General features: G+C 44.4%; 1 protein-coding gene across 2 annotated transcripts; it reads right to left on the bottom strand.

The window, feature by feature from the left end:
- Positions 1-579: 579 nt before the first annotated feature.
- PUF60 (poly(U) binding splicing factor 60) lies at positions 580-17,011 on the bottom strand. 2 transcript variants are annotated; one of them, XM_075211567.1, is made up of 11 exons: positions 16,905-17,011; positions 15,567-15,662; positions 12,213-12,302; positions 11,578-11,628; positions 4,973-5,134; positions 4,420-4,512; positions 3,661-3,874; positions 3,251-3,441; positions 2,525-2,660; positions 1,218-1,453; positions 580-1,006 (listed from the first exon to the last, which is right to left on the bottom strand). In XM_075211567.1, the coding sequence occupies exons 1-11, from the start codon at positions 16,923-16,925 to the stop codon at positions 707-709; spliced, it is 1,590 nt and encodes a 529-aa protein (XP_075067668.1). In that variant the 5' UTR covers positions 16,926-17,011; the 3' UTR covers positions 580-706. The 2 variants fall into 2 exon arrangements, with proteins under 2 accessions (XP_075067668.1, XP_075067669.1); XM_075211568.1 differs by lacking the exon at positions 11,578-11,628.
- Positions 17,012-24,035: the final 7,024 nt, after the last annotated feature.

Genomic DNA, 24,035 nt, shown 5'->3' with positions numbered 1-24,035 from the left:
TTTGCACAATATAACACACAATTCATGTCCATAACCAGCACACATTGGTGTGAAGAGATTCAGGTGATTGGGTCCAGGGGTCTCAGGCTCAAACTTTAAAAAAGTGTTCATGAGACTCACATCTCTGTACAAATAACTACAATTTTACTCTTATCATTGGAACCAGCTCTCTCTCCTCTTTTTTGGGTCATCAGACCCATCTTATGTAAATACAGATACACAAGTAGGCACACGATTTAGGATAAGTTTTATAATAAAAATAATGAAATTCATATTAGCAATCCGTTGCCATACTTGTACACAGGTTATGCTGGGCCAATCCATGCAAAGGGGTAATCCCCAAAGATGGTAAGGTCACATGATTTGAACCAGCCAATCCAGCATAGGACCTGCAACTTGGGCTGTTAAAGATAACATAGTGAATTTAAATTACACTCCGGCAAGGCTTTTCTGTAAGACTGGACCAACAGACATTAACCAGTTAATGGCCACAAATTATCTTGTCGCCCAACATTAATCTAGATCATAGAACAGAAGAATCAGTGTGATGCTGGATGGGAGAACCGCATGTACACAAAGTGAAAAACAAAAAACAAACAGACTTTATTTCCCAGCTTTCTACTCTGGAGAATAAGGACAAATCCACAATCATATAAAATAAACAGTACAAGGACAATTGGGGGAAGGGATAAAAGTCCGAGAAGTATCATGCCGATAGATCGCTGTTGTCGAACCTCTCTTGGTCGTAAACTTCTGCCACTACTTTCCGTCCTGCGAACCAGCGGCCATTCAAAGCCTGTATGGCTTTGTGAGTTTCGCTCACCATAGAGAACTCAACAAATATTTTAACAATTATTTCCGCATCTTCCTCCTCGCCCTGCTTTTCCTGATAGATGATAACTCTGTTCACTGCGCCAAACTTGCCACATTCCTCAGTCACTTCCCCCTCTAGGTCATCGTCAATGTCTCTGGGATCCACCATGTTGCGTAGAACCATGACAGTAGACTGAGAGGAAAAGAAATGTCAGAGCAGAAGACCTTTGCATATGTAACATTTCCTGTACAATGACTGACAATATGACCAGTAAGGAGCCCGCATTTTAAGATGACAAACTTAAGCAATAGCACAGAAGTGTCAGAAATCTAGGTCACACTGGACCATAGGTCTATCGTGTCCATGTGATTGGAGGGGAGGGGGGGAATTCTCACACACTCACCTCCTGCTTCCGCATGAGTTTCTGCATAACCATATGCCGGGCGCTGCTCCCGGAAATACTCATGTGCTCCTGTTCACTCAACATCTCGGGCCGCTCCGACTCCGGTGCCAGCTCCTCTTCCTCCTTCTCCTTCTTCATTTCCAGCTGTGCCATTGCTGGAGGGCTCGACAGTATAGGGTTCACTAGTCCCACCTGTGGGATGGTGACCGGGAGAGAGGGCCGTACTGGCGTTACACCTGGAAGGAGACAACCAGCCATGATCAGTCACTGGAACATACAGACAAATCAGAGGTTCAATGTGACCCCAAAAGAGGTAACTTCCAACAGACTTACACATGTTTCTCTTGTCCTGACCTTAAGGTCTGGATAATACAAAGTGTAAATATTGAACCCCACATTTCTATGGGTCATTTTATTTCTACATGATTAATGTCCTGATTGTGCGTCTTCTAGGATGTTGCAGCTCTCTACGCGCAGGGCTCGCGCACCTCTACGCGCAGGCCTCGCGCACCTCTACGCGCAGGCCTCGCGCACCTCTACGCGCAGGCCTCGCGCACCTCTACGCGCAGGCCTCGCGCACCTCTACGCGCAGGCCTCGCGCACCTCTACGCGCAGGCCTCGCGCACCTCTACGCGCAGGCCTCGCGCACTAGAGCTCTGTTGTTGTCCGGACGATCATATGAAAAATACATCCGCAATAGAAAGTCAACAGTATCTTAAAAAAATTCTGGCTAACTTCAATAATCAGCCATCGCGCACGGTTATTACAGAGTAATTGTCAGTTTCACAGACAATAACCATTACTCTAAGAAACAAATGTTGGTCTTTTTTAAGACGGTATTAAAGGGGAATAATACTGGAATTTTTTATTTACATTAACCATGGTAGTTTAAATAGAGGACAGTGTGACCTGTACAGATTACTTGTCTCAGAGGAGGAGACACTATCCAGGTGTTGTCTGCTTCTCCCAGGGCCTGTCCTCAGCCAGCAGCGACACACCCAGACATGTTACAGGTGGTTTATGCATAAGGTGTTCAAAATCGTGCAAAGAAAACCCCCCACAGCCTTGTAATACAAGTTTAAACTATTATATAGCGCGTTACTGCGTTATATAAAATAGATAGGGGACAGCATTTTTCTAGGACATCCACCAGCCAGGGAAGCAATGCATCGTCTCCACATATAATACACCCAGCATTTCACAGTATAGTCTATACAAGGAGTGTGGAATTGTGCAGAGTGTAAACACCATAGACAAACGCCACAGCTAACAGTGTTGTGTGCGCACAGGTTCATGTGAATACCCACCAGTAATAACACCTGGGGCCTGTGCTGCCATGACAGCCTGTGGTAAGGCTCCTAGCGGCTGTGCCAGGGTTAGTGCCGGCGACACCAGACCAGGACTGGCCAACGTGCCAAGAACTGCTGCTCCAGCCACCGCTTCCTGTGGGGGAGAGATAAGATGGTGAATTCTCACATATAACACACTGTATCCGAGACTATGGGATCCTCAGGCTATGCAGAGATAGACGGGGAGCCAGGAGACTACTGCAGTGAGCACTAGTGTCATTGGGGTACTGAGTAATATGGAGGAAGCAGACGAAACGTGTCAGCTTGTGCTGTATATAACACTGCAGTGACTGCCCTCCCCATCTGGTGTCACTGGATGAGTCAAGCTCTTAGAAAATGCTGGACACTTACTAGTGGTGTCCAAACAATGTCCAGTAAATCTCTCATCTGCTGTATAGTCGTTAGACTTGGGCAAGCTAGCCGACAATTATTGCAAACCCCAGGTGAGAGGACCCTGAATGATCCCTCTACTGCTTTTTAGTCTTATGACAGCTGAACGTATTGCTAGCACATCACTGTTATAACAGTTTACAAGAAATTGCTATAATCATATAGTGTAAAGTTGTCAAAAAAAACCAAAACCCCCCCCCCCAAAAAAACCTGTGCATCTGCCACGAGGTCCCTCCGTCGCATGGAAACAACTAGGAATGGCTGTGAAGATGCGGTCACTGTGTCCTCACTCACCTGAGCAGTGATTTTGGCAGTTGCAGCAGCTGCAGCCACAGCAGCTGCAGGGGGTAAACCTCCGGGGGTGGCCGGCGTGAGCAGAGGCATTGGTGGAGTAACCGCTTTTCCTACTCGAAGATACTGACCCCCCAAATCAAACAGGTTCATGGAGGAGACGGCATCCTGGGAAGACTGGCCTTTCTCATACTCTGAAAACAGAGAACAGCAGAAACTGAGCAGAACGGAGACGTCATTTCCCATTAAAGAGACATCTAAACCACTACCGTATTTCTCTGGTTAATGGTGGCATACGCTCCAACTCAAGAATTTGAGGCTAAGTTGGGGGCCACATAAAAGCTTTAAAAGGTCCACGTCTGACCCTACACTAAATGACGGAAATAAAAAAAAAAAAATGTCAGGCCCCTCACCTATAAAGCCGTAACCTTTGTGTTTTCCGGTCGTGGGGTCCCGTGCCAACATACAAGACTTGATCTTTCCGAAGGCCTCAAACACGCTCTTGATGTCGTCATCTGATAAGTCCTGGTGGACAGACGCCACGTAGATCCTGTTAAAGGAGCGGGCCTCCTCTGCCAGCTGGTCTATTATGGGCTGGGCCTGGCCGATGTTGCTGGGTCTGCCCACCTGAATGAAGAGAGACGGGAGCAGAAGAAAAGGTGAACTGAGGACGACACAGGGAGGTTGGTAAATGTCAGTTACCAGGAGCCTATAACCTGTTCTGAGTTATATTATGGCTGGTAGTGAAACCATGTGCCAAGCTTAGCTTTATATAATAAGACATAGTTATAGTCACTACAGACCTCCGCTCATCTCCACCCACAACCCTATTACATCTATCAGGGTGACCTGCTGACGTCAGCTCTGGCTACATCATAGCATTACTAGTAAGAGGAAATGTGACACTACTGAAGAGTAAGAAGGTTCTTTATTCACATTTCATACACACACATTACATGGTGGTGAGAAATGGTGACCAGCTGCAGCGTCAACGCTGGTACTGTACCCAGGCACCTCCGGCTGATTGTCCGGGCGACTTCCTGATATGTCATAGCCCCCAACCTCACTAGAGATAGAAGTGCAACCCCCACCCAAAAAACCCCATTACTGGTTGGATACTACATAACTAATGTACATTTTACATACTGGCCAATTAGTAGCCATCTACCCACCTTTATGTTCCTTCCACCCAACATGACGGAGTTCATCTGTTCGAGTGCAAGTTGTGCAGCTTCCGGTACCTCGTATTCCACAAACGCGAACCCCTGGGGAGACAGGATAGTCAGCACCTGTGCAGTTCTGGATACGTTTCCATGGCTTGCGGGAACCCGAGGTCATATTGTATCTACATCTGCCGCGATGATTTAGCATATTCCGCTTGAGGAGCCAATCTGGCCCCAAGCACATATAGGGAAACATTGCTGCATGTGGGCTCCAAAACAACGGCGATGCCAGATAATGATCCTACTCAAATCTATAGGATCATTATTGGGCATCGCTATCCACCAGTACGTGTGGTGACCTTACAACTAAAGTTTAGGTTTAACAAGAGATGCTACGGTTCTCTAGAATGTCCCCTGGACGTGACGGAATGATGTGTGCAGGAGGACATCACATAAAACCAGATGTTCAGACATGTTTATCTTCTATACTTACTATTGAATTCAATAACACATTTGTCCTTATCCTGTTACACATTATATATTCCCCCCTCTGAGTCCTCACCTTGTGCTTCATTGTGACCGAGTCCCAGGACATGTCAATGCTCTTGATTGGTCCGAACGGAGCAAAGGCTTGCCGTATGGTGTCCTCTCCCAGCTCGTAATAGATAGACCCAACATACACGCGGCACATTATGGCAAGGGCACGCTGCCTCTGAGCTGCCATCTACAAGAGAAAGCCCGGTCGTTAGAGGGAGAGGTGTCACTTACAGGAACTATGTGCACACCAAAAACATTTCACCTGCCTCAACCCCACCACCACCCCCTTCCACCGGACACGGAATCCCCCGTTATCTCACCACCTCCAAACGGCAGCTAGTGGCCGCGGCTAGCCCTCCCCGATCTGCAGGAGGAGGAAACCGGTTAGGGACACTCTATAAATAAAAGGACCAGGATCCATTACCTGAAGCCTGAGAGCCTCTTCCGCTGGGTATTTCACAACGCTAACACTGACTCTCTCACGCTAAACCTTCACCTATCATTTACACTGTCTTAAAAGAAAATGTTCTCAGCACAGAACAAAACGGAATATAAGAGTAAAAAGTGCCACCTTCATGTAGTTACAGCACCACTGTGGGCTCTCATGCAGCAATCACACCCCCCCTCGGAGGAACACGGACAATCTATACATGTGCCACGTGCAGGTGTCTTCCCCAGGGCCCCGCTTACACACACATCACAGGACACCCCAGTCTAACAGCCATGCACATTACATGGATGGTGTGAGAATTATTAATCACAGGAAGAGACACACAGCTATTACATGATGGAGGTCAGCGATACAGGTTAATACGAGAGATTATAATATTACACAGCCCCATTTCATCATAACAGGAAGGGAACTATTTAGGGAACTTTATGGGGGGGGGGGGGGGGGGGAAGGGGGTGGGGGGGTGGTTATTACATATTTTACAATTTCCTAAGCTGCACTTATTGAAGCGTACCTAGAATCGGATTTGTTGTTTTTTCCCCCTACAAGTTATCTCTTTTCATAAATTAGTGGTTTGTCAGGTTAAGGAGAAAGCAGGAACTGAAGAGGCCGGGGTCTAATAGTGGATGGACACCCACATGTCACAGGTCCAGCGGCTCCGTGGCACGTATGTACTATAAAGTGTTTTCTGTAGCAGTACACTGCAGAGACACTGATGGGGATTCTTACACCTATTCTCTGCTGTGTGTTTATATCATCAGGCAGAGTCGCTCCCATGTCCTGCGGCTGCTCTCCGGGTACAATTATACCCACTGCAGAACTGGAACACGTGGCCTGATGATATGAAGCACTGAAGGAATCTAGAGAAACTATATATAGAAATACACGAAGAAGCCAATAAATTAAACTAATCTCAACATAGAAACCGGGGGATAGATTACACTTCACATAAGATGAATGGTAGTAATTGTAAGTTACAGTTTAAAGTGGAGCTAAACAGGGACAATTACAATCTTAGGCTCTGCTGACAGCGAGCCGCCATGACATCTCAGAGAGTGAGATACCGGTGTTATGACAAGTCAGCTATTAAATTACAGCAAGTTTATTTCCAAGCCCATGAGCTGGGATGAGAGAAGTATGGCAACATCCAGCAAACAACTTGTAAATAGAGCAATTTCAGGATTTAAGGAAAATCAAGGTACAGACCACCCTGTGTGTAACATGTTGTCAGGTTTAGTTCCACTTTAACTGTTGAACTCAGGATTCATGTAATAGACACGTGATTTAAGGTCAGATGAAGCGACAGACACAAGATGAGAACTCTGCACTCACTCCATGCAGTCACAGGACAAGCACTCCATATGCGTTAGTCTCCTGCCTAAGTTATCATGGCTTATTACCTCTATTCACTATGCTTTATTAGGGGAACACACTTGGATGAGCAGGTAGTAGGCCAAAGAATGGAAACACCAATATGAAATCAGTTCATGGGGCTGTATGTGTGGTGGCATTAAGTCTACCGATGCTGGAACTGGGCAGAACGCAGCAACATCTTCCACAAGAAAGTCTCATCTGGCAGCTGCTTGACGGTGGTGGAAACACTGTATCGTCCCAGAATATCCCATCAATGCTGGATCGGGGTCAGTTCTGGTGAGTGAGGGGATGACAAGGATTCTATCGGTGTCGGGTTCATCAATCCACTGCTCTGTAGATGGGGCAACGGCCCCCACTTCCGTCAGGAAAGAAATGCAGCAACGTGGGGTGAAGAGGGTCCCTCAGTACCATTACGTAGCAATTAGGACTGACCGTTCCTTCGAAGGGAATGACTGCACCCAACCATGCCAGGAAAATGCAACATTACAGAACCATCACCGTTGGTAGCAAACGTGCTCTCGTCCCGCTCTGAAGAGTTCTCAGACTGTTTTTGATGAAACCACTCGAACCACACTTCCAGATCTGCAGTTGCCGTGCTCTTGGTAATATCTTTGCCGTGATTCCATCAGAGTGCGATTTCATCCTCTGCTGTCCTTTTGCTGATGATTTACCTCGGAGTTCAGGCTGACATCACCTTAGACACCGTCCTTCTGATCCGTCTTCGTCACTGAAGTTCCTGCCCCTCTAAGTCACAGTCTCCTCTCGCAGCCATAATTATAGGCATCCAGACTAGTCCACTACTTTTATACCTGACTGACCAGGGTGGGACATGAGCTACTTCTGTATGGAAGCCATTGCTTTCAATTTGGGGCCTCTAATTTATCCAAGTGTTTCCATTTTTTGTACACTACCTGGTATTAAATTTGTTATGTATAGGTGCATCTAACAACAAAATCTTCCTGCACCAGTGTGACAGGAGCGAGACACCCCTCTTCTGAGCTGTTATCTATCTGCATGCTAGCCAGGCCCCCTCTAATACTGCCTACACATGGACATAAAGGAGTCGGACAAGCTGAAGCACATATGTAAATGTAGAACATCCTCATGCTCTGATTGGCTGCGGGTAGTCCTAGTCCTCCACATCCACGTGTACACAGTTTAGAATAATAATAACAGACGTTCTGTTCCTATGTGTGGCTTGTAAATGTAGATCCACAAAGAAAAAACAGGATTTTTGTACTTACGTTCAATCCTTTTCTCCGATTCCATTTGGGGACATGAACAATGAGGTATAGAGGGTCCAAGCAGGAGTTTGGCACTTTGAATTGTTATAACCTAAGTTTACCCCCCTTTCCCCCTTTATATATCCCCCCAGCAGAGAATTCCATTATTTTCTAACCAAGCCCCATAGTAGAGGAGAAGAAAGGAACAAAGAGAAACAATATTTACCAGCAACAAAACTTTTTATAGGAAAATGAGAGAATAAAGCAGTGTCCCTTAACAGATTTCCTCTTTTATCCTATGGGGACACAGACTTTCCAAAGCTGTACTTCCGGTATGGAGCCACCGTCCTCTGAAAGAAGACCGATCTGAGCTTCGGACTTTGAAATAATTGGGTCTCAATCCACCATCCAACCAGTCAAAAAAAATTAAAAAAAATAAATCATCCCAGTACTCTACTGCTGGAATGAACACAGACCATGCTGGACCATTTAGTTCCGTCCAATGGATGATCTTGTTGGTTTCTGCCATCACAAAGACGTTGCGTTGCTCCACGATGGTTGATGCATGCCAGTTCTGTAGCAATGTTGGATTGAATCTTTATGGCGTTTACCCAAACTTAAATATGTCCTAAATCATTCAGCAACACTCTGAGTTCTAGCACATTTATTGGAAACATGTCTGTTTCCAAAGACCTTGAAACCAACATTACAGAGTGACAGCCCCCAGCCCCAAAGGTTACCATCCGTGTTCATAAATGTTTAATACCAAACGGCAAAGGACGGCTCCTGCTGAGGCCAACAACTCAGCCACCAAGGAGACCGTTTGATGGTCTGGTGAAGCGATTGAGACTTGTCCCACTTCGATACAAGCTGGATCTGGAATACTTTTGAATGGAAATGCCCAAATTTCATGGCCTCGAAGGTCGAAATCAACTTCCCAGGATTTTCGTGCTAAAATGAACAGATATCTGTTTAAGAGTCAATAGAGAGTTTACTAGTCTGTGTAATGAATATCTTGTCTTAAGGCAAAACCACCCCCTTCTGCTGTCAGGGGTTGAACAGTAGACCCAGAAAGACAAGTGGCTGGGTAGGAACTAGATTGGATTCCATGAACTTGTCCTGTTCAGTGCTGGATTTAACAAATCTCTAAAATACCATCTTAAATGTCTCCACTTGAACTTGGGTGTACAGAGTCTCGAGGTTCAAATTGGGCCAAAAGAATCAGCCTGGGTTCTGGACCAAGAAGAGGCTCAAATAAAACCCCATTCCCTTCAGGTCTGCAGGGACTGGGACGACCACCCCTATCATAATTAACATCTGAATAGCTTCCTGTAGAGCCCTACTACGTCTCCGGGAAGAAAAGTGGTGAACAAACATGTGGGTGGAGATCAGAGATGTATAATATATCCCTGATCTATGAAGCATCTCACTAAGGAACGTCAAGTGGAACTGATGCCTGTAGAGAATTAGATGGACTATCATCACAGGCTCATGCTGGTAGGCAGAAGGCCCCTCATGATGTTTGTCTGAGAGCTTGGAAGCCAGTCATCTGTTGTCCTCCATGAGGGGCAGAGGAGTCACCAGCACTCCAAGGGCTGGCCCCTTGCTTTAACCACAGTGTGAAGACACTGAAACCTGGAACCCCACAACCACAAAATAACTTTCCCCACCATTCGTTTAGCTAAGCACAGCACGGAGCACAGAAACACTGAAGCAGAATTCTAGCTCGAATGAGCTCAGCATCCAGAGCTACGTCCTTCAATATTCAGACGCCTGTCGAATGTGTTCAACTAAGGTTAGTAATTCAGACATGAACCTACCATATTGCGCTGCCTCCAAAAGCTGCCCAGAGCCTTTTACCCACCACCTTATTAACCTATATGGAGATTAAATGGGTCTAAGAGTGACCCCAGCCACAACATATCAAATTAAGGATGGTCTCAAATTTCCTATACCTGAGGGCTGCAGCATTTGTGCTATGGGGGCATTCAGGTTTGTGCACACCTCTATCGGAGGAATAGGGAAGGAAATTAACAGTGTATTATCCAGCACCGCTGACTACTCAATAGTCTAATATTTAGTGCTGCCGCAAAGCCTCAGTCACCCACACCGCGCCGCCTAGTGGAATCCAAGTGCGAAGAATCCGCATGTTCCATGTCCATAAGTGTGTGGAGCTTGTAGTCTGCAACCTCACAGGACTGCACTACAGAACTCTATAGAGGAAGAAACGGTGGGCTCCTCTCCAGTTAGGAGACTAGCAGAGGGTCCCAACACAATGTCCAGGACCCCCACGAAGACAGTAGGGAGCAGCAGGAAGAGACATCGAAATGGTACCTCCTCAGCCCACTCCTGGGGCAATGAGAGTGCTGCTGGCTGCCTCAGTGGTGAAGAGGTTAAATTAAGTATAGAAAATTACATTTTGAAAAGCACCCTACTGCTGTAAGCAATTTCCTGTAGGGAGGAGATTTAGAAGCGGGGGGAGGAGTTCCAGACTTGGTGAAGAATTTTAAAGTGCCAAACTCCTGCCTGGACCATCTATACCCCATCACCAGGGTCCCCCTAGGGAAGTAACAGAAAGTTTACATTTGCTGGAGCCTATAGAAGCCTGTAAGTGTTTCCCCAGAAAGTAGTCTGACACTGTCCTAATAAGCATCTACCTATCCTAGTTTTAATTAAACCTTATCTGTACACTACAATAAGCCCATCCATCGATACCGGAGCAATACACAAGATGAGCACATGAATTGTTCTACACAACCAGGGTGAAGACTGAGGATGAGACAGGTCCAGGGGACTACCTCACATAAATATTATTATTACATCTCTTTACAAATCTAATTCTCAGCAATCAGCCCCATGTAACGTGTGTAAGACAATGACACTATAAGGATGCCTTGCTTCTCGTGTTGTGAAAGAGCCAGAAGAGATTCATGCTTTGCACTCTCTGCAGAATGCACAGGAGGACACATCCCTTATACTAGTCCGATATGATCAGCAACTGGACCTGGTCTCTTCTGGGAATACCCTGTACAGCCTCTTGGTCTGTGACTAACATGCATAATTTTATTATTCTCCTTTACTTATAAATCAGCAACATTTCATGTAGACGTGTATAATGTATGTGTATTATCTTGACCTCAACCTCCTGGGGGCAGGAGCCCGTTCCACATCAAACAGCTAAGAGGAGTGTACTAATGACATGTGCAATGGATCATTGAGATATATGTATTACACGTTAGGAGAGGCTGAGTACACAGATGTCCCCAGTCTGCTGTGTGATCACACAGATACACCATTACCCCTTACCTGAATCCTCTCTGACAAGGGCAGGGAGACATGAAGCTAGTGCTGTACAACCATATTATACTATCTAGTACAGGTAGGTGAAATGACGACAGGTATTCTAGTACTAGTGTCTCTTTTTCAGGACCCTGTGGTCATTGTTCAAAAACCGCCCCATTCAAGGACCAACGGCTCCCCCCTCCCTCCGCAGGCCCTGGGAAAAACAAGAACAGGTAGAGGTAAACAGCCCGCCCCCCACACAGGTATGGTGCCCCAGAAGAAATGAATATTTCTATTGACCGATTGTAAAGGTGAGAGAGGGTCTCCAAAGCTCATTGTCACTGCTGCCATCTGAAAGACAGTAAAGACAGAGTTCAGTCCGCTGCCGCTTTCTGTGTAATAAGTTCTCTGCTCTAGATTCAAGTAGACAGAAGTAACAGAGAACCTGCAGAAATAAAGGGAGATAGTTTTTTTCCTCCTGTAGGGGCTAATCAGCTAGTGTATAATGGGGAAATCATGTCTATGAACGGTGACCACAAACACCCCTGAATAATACAGGAGATCGGGGGGACATAGAAGGGAAGCAATTTATGTAAAATACTCTAAATTTATGGGGGTTCAAGTGGAAACGGCAGTCACCCCCATAACTGGTAGGGGAAGGGAAGGACCTTACTGAATTACATTGAGCGGAAGGAACAGTACTTCTCTGTGATTAGTCTAATGCCAAACACGTTCTGAATGTTGAAAGCTTTTGTTAAACAAAACAAAAAATAAACCACATCATAGGAAAACATTTAAAGCCACAGAAGGAAGAGGAAGGAAAGAAAAACAACAAAAAAAAGAAGACATGTTTAACACCCCTTTCTTGTCCAGTTTAGACACATTTAGCGGTGTCTGGAAGACGTAAGAAGGGGACAAGGAAAGGGAGCTCTTACCTGGAGGTTGGTGAGCTGTTGGTGTTGATGTGCGATAGTTTGTTTCACTAAGACGCTCTTGATGCTCTGCTCCATGGCATACTTCTTAGCCTATGAAGAAGCCATACAAACACATGAGAAAGGGAAGAGCACAAACATAACCCAGCAGAAAAGGTGTAGAAGACACAGAGAGGTCACCAGACAGGAATAAAAACATCCGAATGGGATCTCAAGACATTTGTTTCCACATCAGACAGCATACGTTTCGGCCCAGGATGGCGCTGCACAAACCGGAGGGCCACTCTGCTCTACAGGGGCCCCCCACCTTACCTCTCTACGACTTGGGTCAGGAGGGGCAGCCTCCTCCAAGCCTGGTCACCATTCCCACTCACGGTGTTCGTCCAGCAGTGGGAGGAGCTCTATAAAATAGAAGCGGGAGAATCCCAGAAGGTTCTGACGCTTGTTTAGCGGCTTCAGTGACAATGAACTAATCATGCTTCTGATATGGATCTCTGATCACAAATAAATCAGCACAGACTGCACTGTGGTATAGGTGTAAGATACATACCTTCACGGCACAAACTAATGGGCAAGGGGCCTGGCTGGCTCTCAGACATCTCTTGTGTAACATTTTGAATCAAACAAAACCAATGTTAAACTAAATATGAAAACAAACCGTACGGTCTAGGTTAGGACTAATGTAAAGGAACCTTGATATTAACAAAATCACCAAAAGACCAATGTTGGGCATATTAACTAAACACCATTTTCCACTGGTGTTCCCACAATAAGCGACCCCCACTTATTATATACATGCTGAACATTTAATCCCTTCCCTCCCTGAGCCAACGGGACGGATGTATGAACCGTCTAACACCATGTTCTTCCTGTGTGACAGAACACATGCTTGGATTGGCTGCGTGTGGTTCTAGCCCCACCCACTCAATCACCTGTTTGTCTGGTACAAAGAGTGAATACAAAAGAGAATCTGACCCTAATCAAATACACTGCACGTACCCCCTGCATTTACCCCACTGTAGGTTCAGGACAACACTGGAGGTTAATTGATCTCTTTATTGGCTAATGTTCAGCAGGCAACACCCCTTCTCCATAAGATACAACTATGGCTTATATTGGATAATATATATTGAGGGTAGGGAGAGGACCATTTGCACACAGAAATGGATTAAGCCCTTCCTGATTTGATAGCATGATCTTTCATATAATCAGATTCCATTATTAAATAATCTATTCCAGTCCAAGTTACTTAAAGGGTATACAATATTTGTATTGTGCTGCAGTCGGAATCTGCAGTTTAAGTAGAAAAAAGCCACAAACGTATGTGTATAGGTATATGAAAGGCTCCTACTATCTCAGTCTTGTTTTGTAGAATGAGCCTATGCTTAACAAAACCAAGTTGATTTTACTGCAAAAGTCAAATGAAAAACGTGATATAAATAAGTATATTATGTTGGGTTAATACAATATGTTTAGTTTTGGCCTTAAGCAAGTTTTTGTTCAAATGACTCTTTTGCCCAAGGAATAATAAATATTCTTTGCGATACATGGTTAATTCTTCTGATCTCAATATAACTCACTTTTGTTCGAGTCAGCAATGTGCATTTTAGTGAATATATGAGTTTTTTTTTTTTACTACCCTTATTTTTAAAAAGCTTATTTTAACTATATGCATTATATTGTTATTAAATAAAATAAGTAAAACAATATGTTCCCACTGTTTGGATACAAGAATTTTCCCCAATTCCAGGTACTAGAATATATTTGCAATCCATCATCCATGAATGATTTGTTTTATTGTGTAATCTACAGATGTCTGCTAACTGCTGCCTATACACATCAGTGGGTCTGGGGGGCTGCATGAAGTGACTGCATCCCAATACAAATGTACCGATCAGAAAACAATATAATTATGCAAAGAAATAAATAGAAAAAGTTAAATTTTACACAACATACTTATACAATCATTATTGATTATACCAGCCCTTAATGTGTCTTTTAATCCATCTCTATGCTGGATGTGTCTAGATATCATCATCTGGACCTGGGGTAACAAGGTGATCACCAAAGAATGGAAAAACATATATACAATGTAGAGACCATTCAGATATATCGATATTATTGATCACCGTCTCCTCCTCCCCAATCTTTCCACATTAATCCTTCTGCTACAATAGAACGCTTTCTATAATGCCAATATTTATCCCTCCATTAACTGTTGGTTCTGTAATCATCTGACTTCATTCCAGACATATAAATGTAGTTACTACAGATTGGAATATCCTTCATTATACAATGTTTTTGTGCAAGACCCATCACAGTGACTGTGATTTGCTAATTGTCAATATAAATGTTCTGCTGCCTTATGGTGGAAATCAAGCCATAACTAACGCTGTTTAACACACCCGGGTGCCTGCAGTAGATTCATTGCATCTCTATAGGAAAGAACTTTGGCTTTTCACTTTCTTAAACCTTGGCAGTAGATCAGCCGTTGTAAGTCACAGCTACGAATCTATTACTACACTCTGGAAACATTTCCAGGCACAAGATTTTGTTTTTATTTTAAAAATTAATTGCACCATGGTGCAAAATAATATAAACTATTTTTTAAATTTTGAATGAATCTCCGTTCCTGGTCCCCCACACCCAGCTGCAACCACACATGCTGCATGCACACATGCTGTAAGTCCCAGCATGGCAAGACTGGCAGTTCCACAGAAGCAGGAGGCTCGCAGGTGGTTGTTCTATACTAAACTGCCTGTTCTGTTCCCCCCACCCCAGGCTTTTCATGAAGCACAGTTTACGCTGCACTACATCAGATCAAGGACAGAGATCCTATGTGCCTTGCGTGTAGTATGGAAAATGAGGACAGTACGGTTTTAGGGTTGTGAGCAACCTGACAATGTTGTAATCTTGTAAATTTTGGCTTCAGTACGTACAGACATGGAGTAAAGTACACAGTGTGGGCAGGGCATTAAACACACAAAGATCTATATAAGAAAGCAATAGTTAGGGCTAAACTTTTTTCCCTTCAATCTTGGTCACAGTTTCCTGTAGGTTTTCAGAGAAGCTGGTAAGTGCTACATTTAACCCACAATGCAGCAGAATAATAATGAGGAGCAGTGTATTTTATAGGCACTGTAAGACACGCAAACATTTGAATGGAATTCTGTCTGAAACACAAAATACCAAAACATGACATACAATCATTCTGATGTATAATATACGGCTCCAGCGAACAAGGCAGAAGATGTATTATAGCAGCACAAGATGCCAGCTCACGTGTACGCTGCTCTGGAATAACTATACTGGTGCATTACACCAGAGGATACATCACTCACGGAGGGGAGTACTCACCTTCTGCAGTGCCTCCTGCTGCTCCAGGGTAAGAGGCGGCAGTCCCAGCTTAGACGAGGTGCTCTGTCCATTTTCCAGTTTAATGGAGTCAACACCCTACAATGAAAACAGCATTAACTGCATATAATGTACACATAATAATCTGCGTTCACTGCCATACCAGGAAGAGCTATTGGTGAGAGACGCTGGCAGGGTTATTATACATTAAACCATGTGCAGGCGATGCCCTGACCAGAGCAGATACAGAAGATCAGATACACCAGTCAGGGAGAGATACACCCAGCTCACATATTCCACATCTCCCCAGTATTATCCCCCCCCCCCCACCTCATTATATGCCCCCATGTTCCCAGTATTACCAACCCCCCCACCTCATTATATGCCCCCATCTCCCCAGTATTACCAACCCCCCCACCTCATTATATGCCCCCATCTCCCCAGTATTACCAACCCCCCCCCCCACCTCATTATATGCCCCCATCTCCCCAGTATTACCAACCCCCCCCACCTCATTATATGCCCCCATCTCCCCAGTATTACCAACCCCCCCCACCTCATTATATGCCCCCATCTCCCCAGTATTACCAACCCCCCCCACCTCATTATATGCCCCCATCTCCCCAGTAATACCAACCCCCCCCACCTCATTATATGCCCCCATCTCCCCAGTAATACCAACCCCCCACCTCATTATAAGCCCCCATCTCCCCAGTAATACCCCTCCACCTCATTATATGCCCCCATCTCCCTAGTATTACCCCTCCACCTCATTATATGCCCCCATCTCCCCAGTATTACCTCTCCACCTCATTATAAGCCCCCATCTCCCCAGTAATACCCCTCCACCTCATTATATGCCCCCATCTCCCTAGTATTACCCCTCCACCTCATTATAAGCCCCCATCTCCCCAGTATTACCTCTCCACCTCATTATATGCCCCCATCTCCCCAGTATTACCCCCCCACCTCATTATAAGCCCCCATCTCCCCAGTATTACCCCCACCTCATTATATGCCCCCATCTCCCCAGTATTACCCCCCCACCTCATTATAAGCCCCCATCTCCCCAGTATTACCCCCCCCACCTCATTATATGCCCCCATGTCCCCAGGATAACCCCCCCACCTCATTATATGCCCCCATCTCCCCAGTGTTACCCCCCACCTCATTATATGCCCCCATCTCCCCAGTGTTACCCCCCCCCACCTCATTATATGCCCCCATCTCCCCAGTGTTACCCCCCCCACCTCACATACACACTCCTACCTCGTTATATATCCCCAGTATTACCCCTCCCCCCTCTCCCGGGCACACACACGGTCTCCCGCTCGGACTCACCAACATGATCGCAGCCGCCATCAGATCCACGGTCTCGGTCTCCGCAAACTACAGATCTCGTGAGGCCGCAGAGGAGATCTCGCGGGAACAGGAACCGGGCGGCCTCGCGGGAGGATACTGAGGGTTTTTTTTTATGTGAAACTTTATTTGTAGTCTCCAAAGCAGCACAAAAGGTGTCACTGTGTATGTGAGTATATATATATATATATATATATATATATATATATATATATATATATATGTATGTATGTATGTATGTATGTATGTATGTATGTATGTATATATATATGTATATATGTGTGTGAGTATGTGAGTACATATACCTATCTATGTATATGTATATGTGTATGTGAGTATATATACCTATCTATATGTATGTATGTATGTATGTATGTATGTATGTATGTATGTACGTACGTATATGTGTGTGTGAGTATATACACCTATCTATATGTGTATGTATATGTGTGTGTATATACCTATCTATATGTATGTATGTGAGTACATATACCTATCTATGTATATGTGTATGTGAGTATATATACCTATCTATATGTGTATGTGAGTATATATACCTATCTATATGTGTATGTATATGTGTGTATATACCTATCTATATGTATGTATGTATGTATGTGAGTACATATACCTATCTATCTATATATATATATATATGTATGTGAGTATATGTACCTATCTATATGTGTATGTATATGTGTGTGTATATACCTATCTATCTATATGTATATGTATATGTGTATGTGAGTATATATACCTATCTATATGTGTATGTGAGTATATATACCTATCTATATGTGTATGTATCATACTTGCCAACTCTCCCGGATTGTCCGGGAGACTCCCGCATTTTGCGAGAGTCTCCCGGATGAGTGTGGCAATCTCCCTGATAGGAAGGGGGAAAAATTTAGTTTAAACGCCGCGATTCACCCGGAATCGCGGCATTTAACTCTATATTGGAATACTACACTACAAGGAAATCCTTGTTTCTTCTTGTCTTCCGTATATATGTGAACTATATGGTGGACCCTGGGAGGAACGGATGGGAGCATATCGAGGGATCATTTGGAATTGTATTCAGATGACCTGAAAAGACTGTATATTGGGATCTTATTTATTTTATATTGTGACTGTGGACAATTTGCTACATTTATTTTATTTTATTTTATTCTATATATATATGTTACCATTGATGCAACTCACTTTGTGATACTCAGAAAACCCGTCTATTTCATTACCTTCCCAATTGCGCCTTATTCCGAATCTCTGTTCTATTTACTGTAATTTTGGGAATTTTAGTGGGTATTCCCAAGAGAATCGGGCTGCAATCCCCATCCCTCCCCCCTTTCCTATAGGAGCGCAGGAAGGATACCTATTCTATGCTATGTGAGTATATATACCTATCTATATGTGTGTGTATATACCTATCTATCTATATGTGTATGTATATGTATATGAGTATATATACCTATCTATCTATATATATATATATATATGTGTGTGTGTGTATATGTATGTATGTATGTATGTATGTATGTGTGTGTGTATATATGTAGCTATCTATATGTGTGTGTATATACCTATCTATCTATATGTGTATGTATATGTATATGTATGTATATGTGTATGTATATGTATGTGAGTATATATACCTATCTATCTATATATATATATGTGTGTGTGTATATGTATGTATGTATGTATGTATGTATGTGTGTGTGTGTGTATATATGTAGCTATCTATATATATGTGAGTATATATTTATATATATATATATACATACATACATACATACATACATACATACATACATATATATACTCATATATACTCTCATCTCATCTACACAGCAGCCACTGTAGAGAGAACCGGCTGCACTACTATCTCTTAAATTATCGAATCATGCACTTTTGGGACGGAGGGTTTCCGGGCAACTGGAACCTCCCCATGCCTGTGTGCCAGACTTCCGCAGACATTATGGTACCTCTTATTTTGTATATGTGCTGTTGAAGACTGCAGTTATATTCCTGTCTGATACTAAATTAACATGTGTATTCTCTCCTGCAACTGGAAGGTGACGTTTCTTACATATGTTATATTATATATTTGTCATAAGGGTGCTCTTTGTATTGTATAGACCACACTAAATTGTTTTCTGTATTGTATAATGGACATAAGAGTGGTCTCTACATTGTATATCTGTCACTAAATCGCCATCTCTGTTGTCTCTTTTTTCACTCCAATGCTCTCTGTGTTGCATGCAGGTCGCTGGAATGCTCTCTGTGTTGCATGCAGGCCGCTGGAATGCTCTCTGTGTTGCATGCAGGTCGCTGGAATGCTCTCTGTGTTGCATGCAGGTCGCTGGAATGCTCTCTGTGTTGCATGCAGGTCGCTGGAATGCTCTCTGTGTTGCATGCAGGTCGCTGGGATGCTCTCTGTGAGGCATGCAGGTCGCTGGAATGCTCTCTGTGTTGCATGCAGGTCGCTGGAATGCTCTCTGTGTTGCATGCAGGTCGCTGGAATGCTCTCTGTGTTGCATGCAGGTCGCTGGAATGTTCTCTGTGTTGCATGCAGGTCGCTGGAATGCTCTCTGTGTTGCATGCAGGTCGCTGGAATGCTCTCTGTGTTTCATGCAGGTAGCTGGAATGCTCCCTGTGTTTCATGCAGGTCGCTGGAATGCTCCCTGTGTTGCATGCAGGTCGCTGGAATGCTCCCTGTGTTGCATGCAGGTCGCTAGAATGCTCTCTGTGTTTCATGCAGGTCGCTGGAATGCTCTCTGTGTTTCATGCAGGTCGCTGGAATGCTCTCTGTGTTTCATGCAGGTCGCTGGAATGCTCTCTGTGTAGCATGCAGGTCGCTGGAATGCTCTCTGTGTAGCATGCAGGTCGCTGGAATGCTCTCTGTGTTGCATGCAGGTCGCTGGAATGCTCTCTGTGTTGCATGCAGGTCGCTGGAATGCTCTCTGTGTTGCATGCAGGTCGCTGGAATGGTCTCTGTGTTGCATGCAGGTCGCTGGAATGCTCTCTGTGTTTCATGCAGGTCGCTGGAATGCTCTCTGTGTTGCATGCAGGTCGCTGGAATGCTCTCTTCTGTGTTAGATTTTGAGTGACCAATATACATCTGTATTACAATCGGCCTCTAGAATGGTCTCTGTATTGTATATATGTCTCTGGAATGCTTTCTATACCATAAAGATGTCACTAGAACGCCCACTTTATTGTATATCTGTCCCTAGAATGTTGTTTATATTGAGTAGTGGTTATCAGAATGTTCCATGTGTTGTGTATTGGTCATTGTATATCAACCACTAGAAAGCCTTCTGTATTGTACAAATGTCTCTAAAATGCTCTTTGTGGTGTATAGACATTGTTAGAATCCTCACTATACGAGGTATGTCTATTAAATAACAAGACTGTGATTCCACCTAGTAAACAAAGCAGTCAGAACTGTTTATAACTGCATACGTAGTAACCCTGAACCTGCATGACAAGCTGCAACACTCTGACGTTCAGTTGATTGTGAGTCACTGTTTAGTTTGGTTGTGTTTTCTGTAGAGTGCCGAAAAAATGCTAGTTTACAAGTTGAACAACGTGTCAATTTGGAATTTTTAGTAAAATTGCACAAAACAGCAACAGAATGTTTTCAAATGCTTACTACGGCCTATGGGGATGACTGCCTGTCTCGTGCACATGTGTTTGAGTGGCACAAAAGATTTAGCGAGGGACGTGAGAATGTTGAAGATGATGAACGCCCTGGACGACCTTGCAATTCAAAAACCGAAGAAAATGTCGAAAAAATCAGTCAGATTGTTCGAAAAGACCGCCGACTCAGTGTCTGAATGATAGCTGAATCCGTGAACATTGACAAAGACACCGTATGGAAAATTTAGCGTGAGGATCTTAACATGACGAAAGTTTCTGCAAAGATGGTCCCAAGGGTTCTCACACCAGAGCAAAAAGAACGTCACAAGGAATGTTGTGTTGACATTCTACAGCGACTTGTCACAGATCCAAACCTGTTTCATAAAGTAATCACTTGTGATGAGACCTGGATCTTCCAGTACGATCCTGAAACCAAAAGACAGTCAATGCCTGGAAAACACCGTCATCACCAAGAATGAAAAAAGTTTGTCAAAGCAATGCTCAATGTTTGTTTTTTTCATATCAAGGGTGTAATTTTGGAAGAATGGGTCCCAGAAGGCACAACAGTTAATCAGCATTATTCTAAGAAAGTTTGGAAAAAGCTGAGAGAAAGAGTCAGAAAGAAACGGCTGCAACTGTGGAAAAATAGATTCTTACTTCACCAGGACAATGCGCTGCTCACACAGCACATTCTGTGAAGCATATTCCCTGTGAAAAGTTAATGTTACAAAAATAATTCTAGTGTGGATAATCTGTCCCTTCATGGTCTGAGATTAGCCAAAGTTTTGTAGAAAATCAACATGGAGCCATGAGAAGGGCCGAGTATCCGACAACTGTGCTGTGTGGATTAAACAAAGTGCTCAGTGTTCGTTGATGAGAAACAGCCAAGTGTCAGGATGCCTGGAGAAGGCTCAGCCTCAGAGCTGGGGCCAAGTCTTCTCGGTAATCAGAGAGAAACAAGGGAAGTCTTATGAATGTGGAAACATAACTATCCCAGTTCACTGCAGCCATTGTCCTCCAGCGGTCCTGCTGTCAATATCCAGTTACTCCACTAGAGGTCCCCCCAGTCTGTGGCTTCATGCACTGACTACATCAATGGTACGTATATTACGGCACTGAGCAGATGTTACCTGTTATACTACCAAATCTCTCTCCCTCCCTCCTTCAACTAGCTCTATGGATAGAACATAAAGCTGTGTTTTAATCATACTTGTCAACTTTTCCTCGTTGGCTTCAGGGAGATCCCAGGGGAAGGGGGGCGTGCGGGGGCGGGGTTTGATGAAGTGCATCATTTTGGCCCTGCCCCCTAAACAGTTGCCACAATTTTGGCCAATTACAGCGGGACTAAGATGGCACAATATTTGCATCATCCCCGCCACTTATCTGTTGCGGGGACGAGAACCAGGGGCGGTTGCCCTGCTCTCCCGGGAGGTCTCCCAGAAATGCGGAAGTCTCCCGGACATTCCGGGAGAGTAGGCAGCTATGCGTTAAAGAAAAGCAGCTAATCAATCTCTAGAGACTGAAGCATCTTTTACATTTCTGTCTCCATTACTGAAGTCATGTTGTCTTACCTGTCAGTCTTTGATTAACTCTTGGTCTCCATGAAAATGGCCACCTCCATAGGCATCAATACATGGACATAGGACACAATTTCTGAAGTGTGTCATCATGCCACAGATGGTGAAGCCAAACAACGTCTTGTACTGGCTCCGCATCAGGGAGTCTCCCTGACGTTCAGGGAGAGTTGGCAAATATGGTTTTATTGTAACCCTGTCTTTGCAGGGTCACGTGGTTTAATCACGGTTTGCAATGTCTTTACCGAGATCTTCAAGGGCCACATGTGGGGACAGTCAGATCATTGGACCAGTCAGGGGCCAACCCTGCCAGCTTCATCTTATAACAGTCAGCCATCAGGATGGCGACTTCTCCTCCAGCTCCTCTTGTTGTCCAGTCTCTATGAGAGTATAATGGATACTAAGCACCTTGTGTGTTCCTTTGGGGACCTTCCTGCTCCGGAGAATGGTGGAATCTTCGTTACGTCTGTGATATCATATAGCACAGACTAGAGGAAGACCAGGCCTGTGTCGCACTCCCACCCCGGTGAGTCACAAAGTATCTGTTGGGATTTGATGCCAGATAATAGGTGATGCACATTGTCTGTAGTAACCATCTGGCACTGTCCTTGGCAATTTGTACAGGGTCTCACACTGTGCATGGAATACCCCCAACAGCTTTGTGGGGGGACATAATGGATATTATGATTATTATCATTATCACCCGCTAATGGCAATCCCAGGGCACGTCGGTGACTTCCACAATCCAGTCATATATTAGGACCATGGGCAGGTGCTTGTCACACCGTGGAGGGATTCACCCCTTAGTCTACTGGATCAGATCCACAACAGTGTCCCCGCTCGGGGTCTCGAGAGGGGGGGGGTATTTCTCCCCCCACCACAGCTGGTACAATCTTTCTCTTAACAGCTGAACTTCAGGTACTCGGTTCTGGTAATTCCAGCAGCCGCTCTCAAGCTGCATCAAGGCCATTCTCATCATCAGTCCAGACCTCATTGGGCTCCTCTTCATCTGACTTGTTCTGGTTGACGACTTGTTTGATTTGGCAGTTGAAAGACTGGGATCCATAAGGGAGGGGGGCATTGAACCACATGGTGTGGCAATTGGCAGTGGGTGGAGTTCTTTGATCCATTCTTGTACTCTAGCTTTACATTAGAGGCTGGTATGACACTCGATTTTTGTACCACAACATGAGAACCTTCTCTTTATTGATCCATAATTTTGTATTTCCCAGAGACCCCCTACTGAATCAACAAAATGATCAATGTCTGATTTATCAAGCATCGTAAATGCTGATTTTGTGTGTAAAATCTGCAAATTTGATCTGCGCAGAACAGGACCATACACAACTAAATGCAGCAGCGTTCAATTCATCTTGGTACATGAAGGACACTTACTACAGTTTACATGTCAGAGAGAGCGCGGGGGAGGGGCGTTCGCCCACGTCGGTGTACAGCAAACATGTCAAACTCAAAACCCCAATTTGACCAAATAATCAAAGTCTAAGATTGTGTGGGTCACAAGAAAACTAACAAGAAATAAATAACCATTGTTGGCACAAACGGGAAATACATTTGATAAACAATCGACAAACTGGCAACTTATCAAACGAGTAATGATAATGGTTTGTGCACAAACAGTCACAGATTACCAAGCAGTTCGCTTGAATTACGAAGGGAGCTGTTCTGACTGCGTGTGACAACATCCATTGTGGGCGGAGGGAGACGGCGGAATCGGTGCGCACGTGACACTGATGGGGAAAGTTGACTGAACTCGCACTCAAACTGTTCTGTCGTATTCAGTGAATTTTTAAGTACGGTAATTTAACTGAATAAAATGAAACGCTGCATTCCATTTATTTTGCCATTGTAATGCTGGGCCGCAAAAATATACACTTGG

Source organism: Mixophyes fleayi, chromosome 5 (assembly GCF_038048845.1).
Source record: "Mixophyes fleayi isolate aMixFle1 chromosome 5, aMixFle1.hap1, whole genome shotgun sequence".
Taxonomy (NCBI): domain Eukaryota; kingdom Metazoa; phylum Chordata; class Amphibia; order Anura; family Limnodynastidae; genus Mixophyes; species Mixophyes fleayi.
Note: the sequence above shows the minus strand (reverse complement) of the source record. Positions and strands in the feature narration are given on the sequence as shown.

Bases quoted from the DNA above. Each gene is read 5' to 3' on its own strand.
- PUF60 (XM_075211567.1), bottom strand. From the start codon at position 16,925: ATGGCGGCTGCGATCATGTTG. The intron at 15,663-16,904 runs GTGAGTCCGAGC...TTTTCATTGTAG, and splicing joins TGGCGGCTGCGATCATGTTG to GGTGTTGACTCCATTAAACT. The intron at 5,135-11,577 runs GTCAATAGAAAT...TTTCTCTTGTAG, and splicing joins CTCTCTCACCTTTACAATCG to ATGGCAGCTCAGAGGCAGCG.